This window comes from Bos indicus, chromosome 13 (assembly GCF_029378745.1).
Source record: "Bos indicus isolate NIAB-ARS_2022 breed Sahiwal x Tharparkar chromosome 13, NIAB-ARS_B.indTharparkar_mat_pri_1.0, whole genome shotgun sequence".
Taxonomy (NCBI): Eukaryota; Metazoa; Chordata; class Mammalia; order Artiodactyla; family Bovidae; genus Bos; species Bos indicus.
Window position 1 is genome coordinate 2,272,263 of NC_091772.1, and position 18,114 is coordinate 2,290,376.

Here is an 18,114-nt window from a genome sequence, read left to right on the forward strand (position 1 = left end):
TAAATCATTATAAATTTTGCCTTACACCAAAATTTGTTTCTGCTGCCTGAAATATAACGCTAAATTTATTATTAAACTATAGTGATATTTCCCCCAATGTACTTTCTTATATTAGATCCTTAACGTTGCATAGTGCTTAAAATGTAAAAATGCCAATTAGTCTCTGTTTGCCATCTCTGGAAAAAATTCGCATTTCCTATAAAAATTGACACCTTCCTTTTGTCTCTTGAGTTTCAGCAGGCTAGCTAAGTTTAATACATGATTTGAGGAGCCTTTTTAGCCATCATTTGACCCCTGGTATGGAAGATAAATGCAATTGACATGAGATTAAATAGGAATCAACTTAACAAATTGTTGGGGTTTCTGACCCTTTATCTGTTTCAGTGAAACTCTGGAAACTGTAGGTTGTTCGTTTCAATATTTAGTAAAGGACAGGTATGGGGAGGAAATTCAAGATTGGTTCTGTAACCATGAGAAACACCTGCCAAAGCTGGGAGCAATGATGATAATACAGTATCGCCAGAGAGGTCCAGGAGATACCTGGGCTAGAGCCTCTGGCCTTATGTCTCAGTGGAGAGTGAAGAGAGATGCAGGTTCAGTTCTTTCTGTCCCATTTGCCCATGAGTATCATGGCCTCAGTCTCCTCCTGTTTAGAATAGAGGTTTTTTGTTTGTTTGTTTGTTTGTTTGTTTTGTTTTGTTTTGTATCTCCGTGAGCGTGGACGAAAGGTTTATACATTCTCTGGACCTACATAGACCTGCATATACGCATCCTGGCCCACCACACCATGTGGCCACACCCCTGATATTTTTCTAAGCCCAACAGAGTTTTCCCTTGGTTATAATCATACATTTATACTTTCCTGTTAGAGTCTCAAATATCTATTTTCAGCCAGACTGCTTCATTACTTCCCTCTGAGTATCATAATCAACTCCGCATAGCATGTGATGAAAGTGAAGTGAGGAATGGCTTTGCAGGAAAGTTAGCACCTTGCAGTGGTGGGGGATGATGTGACTTTTGTTGCTTACCCTGTTGCTGTGTGACTTTGAACCTCCATTCATAGACCTCAGTTTCCCTGCTTATAAGATGGTGGGGTTCATACCATCATTCCACTAATATTCTCTTCCCTGCTTTCAATCCATTAAGTTTTAGAGGACTGACTGAGTGCCAAGCACTGTTCTAGATGCTGGAGATTCAAAATGAAAAAAGGTGGTTGCAAGCTATTGAAGGAGAAAGACTTATGACTCAGTAGTACCTTGGCAGTATGATAAACATTATGATAGAGATGTGTCTTTGGTTATTACAATGTCCTGAGAGTCTATGACATTACCACTGACACATCTAGAATGTATAGGTTCACCATTTCACAAATGGCAGAAATGTTAAAGTCTGTCATTAACGAGTATGGGTGAGAATACGGTGCCAAGGCATTGTAAACTCTGTGGGTGGGTAAATTGATACAAAAAGCCACCTGGTGAATAATTTGTCTGTAATCAAGTGGAAAATAGGCCTCTCCTGCAGCCCAGCCTCTTCGCTTCCAGGTCTGGGTCTGGTGTCAGAGTGGCCCGGCTCAGGCCTCAGATCTCTGCCCCTTCTGCCTGCACTCCTTGGATGAACTCATCTAAACCCAATGGCTTTAAGTGTCTTCTGTACACATGCGGCTTTCAGATTAAACTTTCCATTCCTAATCTCTCTCTTAAACCACAGATCTGTATAATAGACCTCTCCATTTGGATGGTGAGTGGGTATTTCAGATATATGTATGTTTACAATATGCTTTCATTCCCCCCATCCACAGACTATTCCTTTCCCAACCTAGAAAATGGTACCATCACTCTCCCACCTTTTCATGCCAAAAGTCTTGGAGGCATCCTTGACTTGTTTTGCTCTTTCACATCACTTCTAATCCATCCTCAAAACCTGTAAGATCCATCCTGAAAATAAATCCTGAATAAATCACTCGCATTGTCTCCACCCTTACCAGATTATCTGAGCCTACATCAATTCTTTCTGGATGATGCCAGCTAACTTCTAACTAGTCTTCTGCTTTTTTCTCTGCCCTGCAATGTACGCACCACATAGCAGCCTGAGTAAACCTTTTAAAATCATGTCTAATCATGTTCTTCCGCTGTTCCAAATCCACCTATGGCTTCCCAACACACTTAGTACTTAATGAAGACTGAAGTCCAACTGATGTAGTCTTTAGATTCCTCTCCAGCCACCTTTCCAGCTACTTCCCCCTTCATCACATGGTCTCTGCACTTGCCATCCTTCTGCTGTGAATGGGGCACCCCCGGGTGTGCATGTGATGGCTCCCCTGCATGAATTGCGACCTCATCAGAAGGGCTCTTGCGGGCCACACATCAAACACAGCATCCTGGTCATTCTTTATCACTTTCATTTCCTGCTTTCTATTTCCTGCTAGCACTTTCATAACATTATATTTATTTGCTAATTTATTTGTTTTCTCACCCACAATATATGAGTTTCTTGAAAGCAGGCCTTGTCTGTTTCTTCTGTCCCACATCTATCACAGTGCCTGGAAAAGTGTCAATGTATATGCCCAAGGAGATAGACACACAGACTTTTGTTGCAGTTGCTGCTGCTAAGTCGCTTCAGTCGTGTCCGACTCTGTGCGACCCCATAGACAGCAGCCTATCAGGTTCCCCCGTCTCTGGGATTCTCCAGGCAAGAACACTGGAGTGGGTTGCCATTTCCTTCTCCAATGCATGAAAGTGAAAAGTGAAGTCACTCAGTCATGTCCGACTCTCAGCGACTCCATGGACTGCAGCCTACCTTTTAGTTATAAACAGAAATGACCTAAATATCCATCAACAGAAAGATGCACCATGGACTATGGTATTAATATATTCACATATGGACCTTATACTCTGCACACTGCCTACCACTAATGTACATCACTCAGTGAAAAGTAAATGACCAAGAGCTACTGGTATTAACTAGATAAATCATAAGATAGTATAAAGATATTTTATATAAACTTATAAATAGTCAAAAATATCTATTTTTTGGATAAGTGCTTGTATATAGTAAAGTTACAAACCATTTTGGGAATGTAAATATGAGTAAAAAGATGGAATTGCATGGACTTGAGGTAGGGCATGCAGGGTGCTTCACGGGCACCTGTAATGATGTATACCTTTGAAGAAATGTAAAGTAGATAAAGGAAAAGATATCAGACAAGGCTGAGGTGTAGATCCATGGCTACTTATCATGGCATCACCTGTACTCTTCTGTACACTTGAAATCACCTTGTAATTTTCAAATGCTTAAGTAAAAACAAGAAACTTGAGGTTATTGGTGGTTGACTGGGTAAGAGAAGATACAGAAATATTGATGTCTCTCCTGCATTTAACACACTGGCCCTGCCCCTCATCACACAGATATGACTGAGATGAACACTGTCTCTAGGGGTCACATTTCAGTGACCATGGAGTACTCATCTCACAAGACCTATACCCCATTTTTTTTTTTTAGATGAAATAGGGAAATGGAATTATTTGAATGCAGAGAGGCCACTGCCTCCTCCTCCACTTTTGCTTCTGGTGCTGCACATCTGAACTTAGGGAACTGAATGTTTTGCCGTCATGGATGTGAAAGCAGGTGCCACCTATTTGTGGAAGGCATTACGTTACTTGTGCAACTTGGATACTTGTTCAGTTCTGAAAAATGAAGTCTCTTGGGAAAGACACTGTGAAGTAGTGTTTACTCCTCCTGTTTAAGCTGCTTCAGATGTCATAAATAAAACTTATGTATCTTCAAAACCGTAAATCTACTATGATACTCTTTCCTCCCCCACCAGGCCTCATATCAAGTGATGGGTTTTGCAGATACCTGATGTCAGATGAAAACGCCCCCGTCTTCCTAGATCGTCTAGAGCTGTACCAAGAAATGGACCACCCTCTGGCTCACTACTTCATCAGCTCTTCCCACAACACCTATCTCACTGGCAGACAGTTTGGTGGGAAATCTTCAGTAGAAATGTACAGACAGGTCCTCCTGGCTGGTTGCAGGTTAGAAACTCAAGACATTGTTCTTTGTATATGATGCCCTTTAATTGAATTTACTGTTCTCTGAAAAATTAGAGGTAGCATTCCGAGTGAAAAGGACATTTATCTTTCTCTTTAATGGATTATGATGGTCATTTAACCTTGAAGAAGGAAGAATGATATCTGTTCTGGGAAGATCTAGACTCCTCCTATGGGTCAAAAGAGATTTTTTTACTGTAAATTTAAAATATTCCCCCCAAATTACAAAAAGACAATAGCTTACTTTAAGAAGTCATGCAAAATTCCCTTTTGGTCCTAGGCACTTCAAGTATAGCTTTGTTGTTGTTGTTTAGTCACTAGGTCCTGTCCTACTCTTTGCCACCCCATGGGCCGTAGCCACACCAAGCTCCTCTGACCATGGGATTTCCCAGGCAGAGATACTAGAGTGGGTTGCCATTTCCTTCTCCAGGGGATCTTCCAGACCCAGGGGTCCAACCCATGTCTCCTGCATTGCAAGAGGATTCTTTACCACTGACCCACCAGGGAAGCCCAAATATAGCTTTCCTTAATGTTAAATATTCTAAAATTTTATTCTCTGACAATAAATATTATTTCAATTGGTTTTTATTTTATAGAAATTGGAAAATATTTGAGGTTTAAAATATGGTGAAAATGCTGAAAGTGAAAATTCAGAAATGTAGTTATATTGTGATATTTTTCTTGCTTGTCAATGACCAATGCGTAATTTTTTAACTCACTATTTTTGTACATATAGAAATACTTTAAAAGACTTTAAGTACATCACTACATCTGTCTCAGACTACTTGAATATGAGTCACTGAAACAATTAGAATATTTTCATTTATGGCTAAAGTAGCATCATCCCAATGATAAAATGTTTACAGTATTCTTTAACATCCTCTAAAACATAATCCATATCTAAATTTTCCTGGTTGTTCCTAAATCATTGTTTTTCACAGTTTTGTCACAGCTAAGGTTTCATCCAGGACCACACTGCTTGCTCTTTCTCTTGTCTCTCAATCTACAATAGTCCCTTTTTGATGACACCAATCTGATGCTATTTTAAGCTGTATCCTCCACAAAATAATCACATTATTTCACTCATTAAATTTTCTACTTCTATAGAAAGTAACTTATTTTGAAATCTTTTCTTTTCATTTGTATACACACTGTTTTATTGTAAAGGTTCAATACTGTAAAATCACTGTATTCCTAGATGTGTTGAACTTGACTGTTGGGATGGAAAAGGTGAGGACCAGGAACCGATAATAACTCACGGGAAAGCAATGTGCACAGATATCCTTTTTAAGGTGAGTGTTTTTGTTTGCTTGATTTCAGCTTTGTTGCTTGTGTTCTTGTTTATTGGAGTATAGTTGATTTACAGTGGTGTTTTAGTTTCTGGTGTACAGCACAGTGACTCAGTTGTGTGTGTGTGTGTGTTCTTTTTCATTCACATTCTTTCCTATTTGAGTTTAGTACAAGATACTGAATATGGTTCCCTGTGCCATACAGCAGGACCTTGCTGCTTAGTTTATGCGTAGCAGTTCATATCTGCTAATCCTCCATTTATCCTTCCCCTGCCCCTTTTCTCCTGTGGTAACCACAGGTTTGTTTTCTGTGTCTGTGAGTCTGTTTCTGTTTTATAAATAAGTTCGTTTGCATCAGATTTTAGATCCCATATGTAAGTGGCATCATATGGTATTTGTCTTTCTCTTTCAGACTCTTCAGTTAGTATGATAATCTCTAGGTCCATCCATTTTGCTATAAATGGTGTGATTTCATTCTTTTTTATGGCTGAGTAGTATTCCACGGTGTATATATGTACCGTATTTTCCTTATCCATTCAGGGGTCGATGGACATTTAGGTTGCTTTCACATCTTGATTATTGTGAATAATGCTGCTATGAACATTGGGGTGCATGTGTCTTTTCCAGTTAAAGCTTTCTGTGGATATTTAGCCAGGAGTGGGATTGCTGGATCATATGGCAACTCAGTTTTTAGCTTTTTAAGGAACCTCTGTACTATTTTCCATACTGTCTGTACTAATTTACATTCCCACCCACAGTGTAGGAGGGTTCCAAGGTAAGTTTTAAAATTATACCACTGTAGCCTTTTCCGAACTATTGTGGAAATAGAGAGGTGGAGTGGAGAGAACAAATTATTCATTTTCTCAAGCACCTTACCTTTATATTCCCTTTTCCCAGTTTTTCAGAAAAAGTCAAGAACAGTATTTTCTCCACTGAATATCTCCTTCATGCTGCTTTTTCTGCTTTCAAATGGTGGCAGTGCCGTATAATGAGGCTCCTCTGGGAGAACCTTCTTTGTTCCACTTACTTTCAAAACAGTCTTTCATTTTCTTATCTATTTTTGTGCTTGCTTAGTTTGCATTTTTCCTGAAGGGCTTTCAAAGTGGAATAAAAAGATTAATAGGATATATAAAATAAAATAGATAGTGCCCATACGGGTAAGAAGGTAAGATAGTGTGATTAGAGTTTTACGAATCCCTGTCAAGAAATCCTATAAACTGTACATACCAGAAATTGGGCTCCAAACTTTTTTGAGTTCAGTGCAAGGAGAGAGGGCTTCCCAGCTTGCTCAGTGGTAAAGAATCCACCAGCCAATGCAGGAGACACATGGGACTTGGTTTCAGTCCCTGGGTGGGGAAGATTCCCTGGAGAAGGAAATGGCAATCTGCTCTAGTGTTCTTGCCTGAAAATTCCATGGACAGAGAAGCCTGGCAGGCTACAGTCCATGGGGTCTCGAGAGTCAGATACAACTGAGCACGCACGCAGGTGCACACGTGCAAGGAGAGAAGCGTGACAGTTCGCAGGATTTGTAAAACACTACAGAGTAGTTTAAAAAGCCTATGGCTCAGATGGTAAAGAATCTGCCTGCAGTGAAGGAGACACAGGTTCGATCCCTGGGTTGGGACAATCCCCTGAAGAAGGGACTAGCAACCCACTCCAGTATTCTTGCCTGGAAAGTTCTATGGACAGAGAAGCCTGGCAGGCTACAGTCCCTGGGGTCACAAAGAGCTGGACACTCCTGAGCGACTAAGACTTCCACGGACTTGTTGGTCCAGAGACGCATGGTTATTCCCCGCGCGTGCGTGCATGTTCAGTTCCATCTGACTCTGCGACCCTGTGGACTCTGGCACTCCAAGCGCCTCTGTCCCTGGGGTTCTCCGGGCAAGAGCACTGGAGTGGGTTGCCGTCTCCTTCTCCAGAGGATCTTCCTGGATCAGGGATGGAACACACATCTCCTGCAGTGGCAGGCACATTCTTTACCACTGGGAACTGGGAAGTCCCTGTGGTACTGAGACCAGATAGAAGTCCCCCGACCCCTCATCCTTCAAGATCCTCACAGAATGTAATATACAGTTTGACAAATAGGCATTTCAGTGATGGCCTTTTGGTGATCTCTGTGTATACTTTGAAGGTTGATTTCTTAGAAAATTCCTCAGTATGCTCCAGTGGTGTCCTGCCAAAAGACAAATCAAAAGTGAAATTCTGTGGTTGGACAGGATGTCAAGTGCATCAACCTCTGTCATGTTCATGTAACTCAGAAGAGTTATTGCAGCTTCTGGGTCAGTGGTTCTCAACTCTGCCAACATGTGGAAAATCATTGGAGGTTTTCTTAAAAACAGACACCCAGACCCTGGACCCATGACACTCCATGAATATCATTTCTCTTAGCCAAGATGTTGGCAAGTTTGGAATAGCAATGAATTCAAGATTATGCTTCCTGAGAAGTACCAAGGTTATGTTCAAGTGGGAAGCCATGAGTTTGCAGAGCCAACCAAACTGACAGGAAGGTTTAATTCTTTTTATAGAATTAAAGAGCTAATAAGGAAGCTTAAGCTGAAAAGAAGGCTCTTCCCCCTCATTTCAGAAGTGAGCAAAGGAAAACCCATAGGCAGAGCCAAGATTTTCTAAAAGGAGGGATTCTTGGTCAATTCAAGTGGACAGTCAAAGTCGCTTGGGAAGCAACTCATGACATGTTTACCTGGGAAGAAACTTCAAGCAAAAATAGCTAAAGGACCACCTAAGCCATAAGAGTACTTCATAAAATACTCCAAGACTGTCTAGCCTATGTCGTTATCCTTTCAAATGGACTTCCCTAGATAACTGCTATAAAATACTTTCCCAATTAATGGAATGATGGGACTTGTCCCACAGTTAACTATGAACCAGTAAGAATTTGAGGATTTTTACCAAATATGATGCTCTGGTTGTGGATGTGTTGGTGTGAAACTGGACTTTCTGAAGCTAAGCAGAGAGCTGCCATCTGTGTAAAGTGTCAGGCGGGGAGGACTTGCTTAGCTCATTGAAAAGTTGTTTCAAGTGACCGAGCTCTCGGTTCATAGAGGGGTGTCCTTGTCCCTGTTTAGCCTCATATGTTGCTTGAGCAAGGAGAACCTTCACCCCGTGACCCTCCACTTTCACCAGGCTAATACAAAACAAAAGACATTGCAAACATCACATCAATTCACTGGAATCTTCACAGAATGAAGGAGATGTAGCCTAAGTCTGGTTCCCAAAGGAAACTCAATAAAAGCTTCTGTTTCACCAATATGTTTTTCTTCAAGGCAAGAGGAGGAGAGGGGTCCATTGCGAAAATCTCTGAAAGCTGAAAGCTCACTGGCTCCTCGGTGAGAAAGGTGAACTCAGAACCCATTGTGGCAGATTATTGAGCAAGCAATTGCACTACCATTTAGGTGAAATGCCAGTTACTAGCACCCTAATTTTGGAGAAGTAAACAATAACTTTGAAAAAAGTGTAGCTAACCATGAACTGTACTTACATCTAACCACAGGGGACTCAATGTGGAGTGGTGAATGGATTCTTCAGGTTTGAATTGCTAGAAGTGACTTTCTGAAAGGCTCAAATTATTAGTCTCCAATTGATTTCAGGTGCTTTATTTTTTTTCTCTCCTTTCTCATTAACACTCCTTGTCTTTAAAGGATGTTATTCAAGCCATCAAGGAAACTGCCTTTGTCACATCGGAATATCCTGTAATTCTCTCCTTTGAAAATCACTGCAGGTATAGTGATTCATTCTACCCTGTCTCTCCATGTTGTTTACTAATCCCCATTTCCCATCCCTGCTCTGAATCTTTTTGAATAACTGAACAGTTTCTTTTGTGAAGTGGTAACTACCTATAGTCTTATGGGAAAAAAAAGAAGGAACTCAAACCACTATTCCCCAACACCTCCAAAAGAGAAAAAAAGAGTCCTCTTAATATGTTTTAGAAATGCTTCCTCTAAACCAAAGGAAGCATTTCTGACCTCTAAACCAAAGGTCAGAGAGCAGGACACCTTGCTCAAAGTTCCATGGAGTTAGAAGACTTGGCAATGTATTTGTAGTCAGATGTGATGGAGTTGAAAGACACTTTTTTTCTGCTTACCAGCTCTTAGTTCAGCAGCAAAATCTACTTTTTAACCTACATCAATTAGCTCATTAGTGTCAAAGACACAATCATTTTGGTGAGTGGGAATTTTTAATCGCTAGGAATGGATGTTTCTTGTTCTTATCCTGGACAGTTAATGGATGTTTGAGTTTACAAATGTCGGTTCTTTCCCTCCAGCAAATATCAACAGTACAAGATGTCCAAATACTGTGAAGATCTATTTGGAGATCTCCTGTTGAAACAAGCACTTGAATCACATCCAGTATGTATTTTTAGCAAACCATATTTCTAACATGAATGGATTTGTTTTGAAATTCATTTCTGAAGGGTCAAGTAGTTCTGGAGGACTGATGTTAAAGAGCTTCATATTTGTTTAAATTCGTTGGTATGGAAAGCTTCCACTGAGCTTCAGAAAGGTGTGTAGAGAGAGATATAATGTAAACATCTGGGTCAAATTAATTCAGAAGATTGTGGGATCTTTATGGTTTCTGAAACCTCTGTCTTAAATTTTCATAAAGTGCACAGTGGCCTGGGTCTAGAGTTGGTGATCATTCTCAAATTCAGTGCCAGGTTAGAATCACCTGGAGGAACCATGAAACATACCTCTGCCATAGCCCCATTCAGAGATTCATTCATGGTGAGATTATGGTGAGATTATGCATGGCGTTTTTTTAAATGCTCTCCAGGTAAATCAAATGTACACCCAGGGGTCAGCACTCATGGGAGCCTGTTGCTATGGAAAGTTCCCTGGATCAAGTCACAGGAGCCTGAAGTTCAAGCTCCCAAGCCCAAATCAAACGCTTGGGCAATGTTATATGCCCATTTTTGAGCTTTATTTGTTAAACCTGCTAATTCCTTCATCAGGCAAAGAACTTGTCCTGTGCCCCATAGACAGGCGTTGCAGGGTCTGTGAGCTCATTCTAATTACATGCAGCTTGTTTTTTTGTATACAGTCATTCGAGAGAGTTCATCAGATTTTTACAAAGATCCACACCTCCCAAGTGGTTAAGGGTCACTGTCACAAGATGTTGGGAGTAACAAGAAACTCCTGGAGTGAAAGTATGAAATACTCGACAGTAATGAAGTGTTTTGCCCCCTAATGCCCCAAACACGGTAACAATAGGCAGCAATCGAACATCACCATGACTGACATCTGTGCTCCCTGGGAACACATCAGGTGGCTTAACAATGAGTTTTGTAGAAGTGCATCTGTGGGAATTGAAAAAACTACACAAGGATATTTACCATCTGCTGAAGCTATGGCTGCCGGCGCCCCATCCACAGCCTGCAGTGCTTCCCACTTACCCGCTTAGCGGCCTAATGTCCACCTGTCGCCCCTGCCACTGCTGGCTCAGGGGGTGCTCCGGTCCCCGGAGCTCTGCCCACACGGGATCGTCAAGCCAGAGGTGCCAGAGAATCACCACCTCTACCCCGTGCTTCACCACTTCTCAGGAGGTTCAACTGAGCACCTGGTCCCCCCTGCATCCCGGGTTCCGCAGGGAGATCCCACTCCCACACACAGGGCTCGATAACACTCCCCTGATGGGCTGGCCTTCTTCTTGTTCTCACCCTTCTCCTCTGTTGGGATTCCCTGGAGCTGCCTCCCAAATAAATGACTGGTGCTTTCATCTTTGTCTCATACTGATTCTGCTGCTGCTGCTAAGTCGCTTTAGTCATGTCCGACTCTGTGCGACCCCATAGACGGCAGCCCATCAGGCTCCCCCGTTCCTGGGATTCTCCAGGCAAGAACACTGGAGTGGGTTGCCATTTCCTTCTCTGATGCATGAAAGTGAAAAGTGAAAGTGAAGTTGCTCAGTCGTGTCCGACTCTTAGCGACCCCATGGACTGCAGCCTACCAGGCTCCTCCATCCATGGGATTTTCCAGGCAAGAATACTGGAGTGGGGTGCCATTGCTTTCTCCGCATACCGATTCTAAGGGAACCTAAACTAAGAAACAGCTCGATTTATTTTAGTTTTTACCTTGGTCCTTTGAGTATTTTATTTCCTTTGTTAGACTAAGGTGCTTGCTTTAACAGAAAGGTCTCTGCATTTTTTGTGAAGTGATGTGCACGTACATGAAAGGTTATGGGAACTCTGTAATATAAACGAGACTAAGATCTGAACTTCAGAACTTTAAGTCCTGGGAGCAGACCACAGGATACAAATGTAAAACCATAACTGAAAAAGAAGATGGACTATTATGTGTTGAATATTTATTGCCAATATCCAAGTGTAAGAGGGATCACTGGGAGTGAACCGGTTACAGCAGGCTTCCGAAAGGAAGCAGACTTTCAGCCAAGGGTTTCATTTGAGACAGAATGGATGTTGGACGTCATAGTGCTTTGCATGTATAAATAGTATAAAAATTAGTTTGGAAAATGAATGGACATGTGGAAGGATAGGTAGTTGTATAGATGGATGGTAGGGGGATGGAGAGCGGATGGGGATGGGTAAGACACAGTTCCATGGATCAGTTGTTGTTTAGTTGCTAAGTCATATTTGACTCTTTGCAACCCCATGGACAGCAGCACATGACCTTCACTTTCTCCCGGAATTTGCTCATGTCCATTGAATCAATGATACCATCCAAGCATCTCATGCTCTGTTGCCGCTTTCTCCTCAGTCTTTCCCAACATCAGGGTCTTTTCCAGTGAGTCAGCTCTTTGCATCACCTGGCCAAAGTGTTGGAGCTTCAGCTTCAGCATCAGTCCTTCCAGTAAATATTCAGGGTTGATTTCCTTTAGGATGGACTGGTTTGATTTCCTTTTGGTCCAAGGGACTCTCAAGAGTTCTCCAGCCCCACAATTCAAAAGTATTAATTCTTACTTGGTCAACTTTCTTTTTTGTCCAACTCTCACATCCATACATGACGACTGGAAAAGCCATAGCTTTGACTATACGGACCTTTGTCGGCAAAGTGACGTCTTTGCTTTCCAATATGCTATCTAGGTTTGTCATAGCTTTCCTTCCAAGGAGCAAGCGTCTTTTAATTTCATGGCTGCAGTCAGCGTCTCCAGTGACTTTGGAGCCCAAGAAAATAAAAACTGCCACCATTTATACTTTGCCCTGGTCTATTTTCTATGAAGTGATGGGACTGGATGTCATGATCTTAGTTATTTGAATGTGAAGTTTTAAGCCAGCTTTTTCACTCTCTTCTTTCAGCTTCATCAATAGGCTCTTTAGTTCCTCTTTGCTTTCTACCGTAAGGTTATTGATATTTCCCCCAGCAATCTTGATTCCAGCTTGTGATCAGAGGTCATCAAATAAAGGAACATCTCCTTTGAAGATATCAATGCAAGCAAATGAAACCATAGATGTCATTTTTCAATCATTAGGACCACTTCCTTCTTGATTCTCTTATTGCACCCACAAAGCCACAGTCCTGAGCTTTGAGGGTAGATCACTCTACTGAGCAGACCAGCTTGTGGTACAGCCCAACACTACACTTAGCCACACCAGCCAGCCCCATGACCCCTGTTACTTTACCAGATACTTAAAGAGGGTCAAGGTCTGGGGTTGAGGTGGATCCCGTTCCCTGAGACCACTGCAGGTTGGAGCCCACTCCCTGGGGAGAGCAGAGCAGCTCTGCAAACCTTGAGAGTCCTTTCTGGTGCCAAGTTTGCAGCTTTAGCTTAAGGCAAAGCATGGGCTAGTTTGGGGTGTGCAATGAAAGTATAAGGCTGTGCTGACTGCCACCTACTGGATGTTGGTTGTGTAACTCACAGGCCTTCTGCTCATTTTGGTCTGGAACAGAGAATGAAGAAGTAAAACTATCATCAATCAGCCTTTTCTGTTTGTCTCTAGCTGGAACCAGGCAGACCCTTGCCATCCCCAAATGACCTCAAAAGAAAAATACTCATCAAAAACAAACGACTGAAACCCGAGGTTGAAAAAAGTAAGTCAAATACACTCATCGATGACAGAAGGCATACATACGTTGCATCTTTAGACAGTTCAGCAATCTTGAATGAAACATACATTAAAACCACTGATTGGGGAGGAAGTGGGTCTAATCGTCTACATATTGTTCAGAACAAAGTTGCCACATTTCCACTCAAGTTTAGTTTCTACATCAACCCATTCTTGCAATGGGAAAACCTATTCATGTATTTATAGATCAGCATTTGGAGGAATCCTCAAGAAAGATGAGGAGAAAGCGAAAAAAGCATTTTAGAATTTATCAAGATAAAGGAGCTAGCACTTTATCAATTCATACACTTTAAAGTCCTCTTTAAAAGTTACCCTTTGCAGTTTCCCCTGTGATATGTACATAAACAGGGTTGAGGGTAATATGAGAATGTAGATGTGAATGAGACAGACAGGCAGACAGAAGTGATTTTATCTAGATATTGCCCCCTCTGTTTTCTGAAAACATTTTCTTTGCAAGTATGTTCTTCCATCAAATCTCTTAGTTCAGTGAAGGAATAACATCAAAAATTGGTATGATTGCATTGTGGCTTTTCCTTGGATATTCTAAACTAAAATTTTGAAATTATATTAACTCCACTGCAATACCAATAATGCCTTAGGAAAATGAAAACAACAAAGAAAAATATAATAAAATAAAAAAACTACTAAATGATATATTTTACACATATATACATGTACTGTAGACACATATATACACATGTACTTTTTGATATATACACACATTTTTAACAAAGTTGGGATCATATTAAATATACTTTTGGTCAGTTTTAATTCAAGCAATTAAGTATTCTTTTATCCAGTGAGATATAAATCTGTATACTAATTTTAATTCTAATGTATAAAACTTTTTAAAAATTCTAGTGTATGAAACACTATGTAACATTTATTATGTGGAATATAGTGTAATTTAACCAGGCCCTAGGTGATAGATTTTCACTGCTATGAAAACAATGGTGAACATGCTTGGATGTTAATTTCATGCATTTCTGCAGCCTTCTCCTTGGAATCACTTGGTACAGTTAGAGTTGATTGGCCAAAGCCTGTGTACATTTTCTATCATGATGTATCTTATTGTACTGTCTTTCAGAAAAGTTGTACCAGTTTATATGTCCACTATAATATATGAAGAACACCTGTTTCCCAGCAATATTTTTAATGCTGCTGGCTATTGGGCATGTTTTATATGTGTTCACAACTAATAAAAGAAAAATAATAATTTAATTTTTTAATTGTATATCTTTGATGACTAGTTTCTTTTTATTATTTATGATTTGCCTTCCTATATTTCCCCAATTTAAAAATTATTTCATGTGTCTATCTCATTGACTTCTGAGGGTTTTTTATACATTAGGATAAAAACTGGATTGTATCAATTGCAAATATTTTTTTCCTGAAGTTTTTCAGTTTCTCTTATGTCACTTAACTGTAATTGCCATGAACCATGGTCTGTGCCATATGCTACAAATTCTGGGTTTTGTATCAAGCCTCAGATCCTTCTGAGGGACTGAGCTGTGACTTTGCAGCCTGGTGACCAGGATATGGGGCATTTCCCCTATATTCCAACTATGTTCCAGCTATGGCATAGTTGCACATGCCTTCAGGAGTCAAGGCCACCAGGACTGGAAAGACTGTGGCCATGGCTGAGCCTTGGGAGCCTGGACAATAGGTTTTTCTTCCCTTTTCACCCTTCTTTATGTCCATCTTTAAGCCGGTTTTATAAGTGACTTAACCCTTGTCTCCATCTCCTTGTTTATTTTAATAACAGAACAGCTTGAAGCTTTGAAAAGCATGATGGAAGCCGGAGAATCCGCTGCCCCGGTGAACATCTTAGAGGATGACAATGAAGAGGAAATAGAAAGTGGTGAGTTATTCTTTTTTTAAATTTACACTTCACAAACATACTTTTTAAAATAAGGAAAACCTAAATTTATCTCATGGACCCTTTTATATCATGTGACATTTTAATTTCTTGTAGGTACCTGCACCATCCTTAATCTTCTGGTATTTAGGAGTACTCTTCCAAATAGTATGGCTTAGGATTTCCCTACACACTAGATTTTAGTAGCTTAGTCATCTCCTTTTCTGCTATGCCTTCAGCTGTTCAGCAGAAACTTACAGTCAGAGAATCCTTGAAGCACTTGCTATTGAAGACAGGGCTTAGAATAAAAAGAACATTTTTGTAGTCCTTTTCTATCAGCAAAACATGAACATCAGTGTTGTTACTCATGACAGCAGTTCAGGCAAGTTAAAAGGGAAGGAACATGGATAGGGACCCTCAGTAAATGCTTGGTTTGTGTGCATATATAGCACTTTGGCCACCTCATGTGAAGAGTTGTCTCATTGGAAAAGACTCTGATGCTGGGAGGGATTGGGGGCAGGAGGAGAAGGGGACGACAGAGGATGAGATGGCTGGATGGCATCACTGACTCGATGGACGTGAGTCTCAGTGAACTCCGGGAATTGGTGATGGACAGGGAGGCCTGGCGTGCTGCAATTCATGGGGTCGCAAAGAGTCGGACACGACTGAGCAACTGATCTGATCTGATAGTGAATTAGAAACTCAAAGTCAGAATCAAACTTTCAAGTTCAAATTCCTTCAAATCACCATCTCACTACAATAAGCTATATTCTAGTAGACAGAATAATTTTTGCAAAGGCAGCTTTGCTCAAAATATTTCAATATTTGCTATTACCTTCTATTTTACTTTGGCCATATAGCCACAACCATAACCTTTGGTTTTAAATAGGTCATTTGGAAGATTGTGAATGTTGTTAGAAAATTATTTGTTATGTAGCATGAGGATTGATTAACAAATGACATGAAAATTGATTAACAGAATAGCTTGTGTATGCACTGTGTGTCTGTTGATTAGAGCCTTGAGTTTAAGTAGTGCTTTTGGGGTAAATAATTTAGAAATTCTTATAGAAACTCTATTTTTTATATAAACATCTAAAATAGAAGAATAGATTTTAGGAAAGTTTGACATTATAGATAAAAACCTAAAAGCTGTGAGAACCAACTAATCATAATCACAGCCCCTAAAAAAGATTCCTGACTATGGAAGACACTTTATAAGTGATTTATGTTGCATGTCCAAACCATGGGAACATGACTTACGTTCATAGGTTTTATCCAAATAGCAGGGAGGCTGGAGTTAGCTGACGGTATTTAATCAGTGCCCGTTATGGTCATCTCTTACTGTGCAACAAACCACCCCAAAACACTTTACTGCTGTCTCTTCTAGTTCTGAGAGTCACCTGGGCTCAGGACGGGGGCTTTCCCTTTGGTTTCTCATGTGGTTGCCAGCAGACGGCATCAAGAGTCATCTGAAGGTCCCCTGAGCCAGCACCTGATGGCTCATTCGGAGCTGGTGGTTGACATTGGCTGGCTGTGACAGCTCAGTTGGATCTGTTGACACAGGCACCCTATGAGGCCTTTCTCTGTGGTGTGGACTTCTCATAGCATGGTGGCCAACCTCCTTGATGAAATGTCCTGAGAGCTAGTGTTCCAAAGGGCAGAAAACAGAAGCAGCTAAACAATTTAAAAGCTATGCTTGGGAATGGCGTATCATTGCTTCCCCTGTGTTTTATTCATTAGCACAGTCTTAGTCTGGACCCACCCACATTCTGGTGGGTGGGTGAGTAACTAGATCACATTGCAGAAGAGTCAGAGGGAAACTGATACTATTGCAGCTGTCTTTGGAAAATGCAGTCTGCCACGTTGCCTATTATTTTATTTCACACTTTTTACAAATCATAAACCTGAACAAGATTTAAAAATAAAATCTTAAAAGGAATGTATTTAAACAAATCAATAAAAAATGGTACAAATGAACTTATTTACAAAACAAAAACAAAACACAGATCTTGAAATCAAACTTATGGTTACCAAACGGGAAATGTCAGGGGAAGGGGTAAATCAAGAGATTAGGATCAACATAAACACACAACTCAGTTCAGTTCAGTTCAGTTCAGTTGCTCTGTTGTGTCTGACTCTTTGCGACCCCATGGACTGCAGCCTGCCAGGTTTCCCTGTCCATCACCAACTCCTGGAGCTTGCTCAAACTCATGTCCATCGAGTCGGTCATGCCATCCAACCACCTTATCCTCGGTCATCCCTTCTCCTCCCGCCTTTAATCTTTCCCAGCATCAGGGTCTTTCCCAAGAAGTCAGTTCTTCACATCAAGTGGCCAAGGTATTGGAGTTTCTGCTTCAGCATCAGTCCTTCCAATGAATATTCAGGACTGATTTCCTTTAGGAGGGACTTGTTGGATCTCCTCACAGTCCAAGGGACTCTAAAGAGTCTTCTGCAACACCACACCTCAAGAGCATCAATTCTTCGGTGCTCAGCTTTCTTTATAGTCCAACTCTCACATCCATACTTGACTACTGGAGAAACCAAAGCTTTAACTAGATGGACCTTTGTCGGCAAAGTAATGTCTCTGCTTTTTAATATGCTGTCTAGGTTGGTCCTAACTTTTCTTCCAAGGAGCAAGTGTCTTTTAGTTTCATGGCTACAATCAACATCTGCAGTGATTTTTGGAGCCCCCCAAAATAAAGTCTGTCACTCTTTCCATTGTTTCTCCATCTATATACCATGGAGTGAAGGCACTGGATGGGATGATCTTAGTTTACTGAAAGTTTAGTTTTAAGCCATCTTTTCCACTCTCTTCTTTTACTTTCATCGAGAGGCTCTTTAGTTCCTCTTCACTTTCTGTCATAAGGGTGATGTCATCTGCGTATC

The 18,114-nt window shown here is 40.9% G+C and overlaps 1 protein-coding gene across 12 annotated transcripts in view; it reads left to right on the plus strand.

Annotated features, from left to right (window-relative positions):
- The window catches only part of PLCB4 (phospholipase C beta 4), a 485,151-nt gene that overhangs the window by 368,037 nt on the left and 99,000 nt on the right, over window positions 1–18,114 (plus strand). For all 12 annotated transcript variants that reach the window (XM_070800681.1, XM_070800689.1, XM_070800690.1 and 9 more), the window contains 6 exons: window positions 3,824–4,034; window positions 5,248–5,341; window positions 8,995–9,074; window positions 9,618–9,702; window positions 13,245–13,335; window positions 15,136–15,231. In XM_070800681.1, coding sequence (XP_070656782.1) covers window positions 3,824–4,034; window positions 5,248–5,341; window positions 8,995–9,074; window positions 9,618–9,702; window positions 13,245–13,335; window positions 15,136–15,231 — 657 coding nt within the window. The remainder of the gene's footprint in view (window positions 1–3,823; window positions 4,035–5,247; window positions 5,342–8,994; window positions 9,075–9,617; window positions 9,703–13,244; window positions 13,336–15,135; window positions 15,232–18,114) is intronic.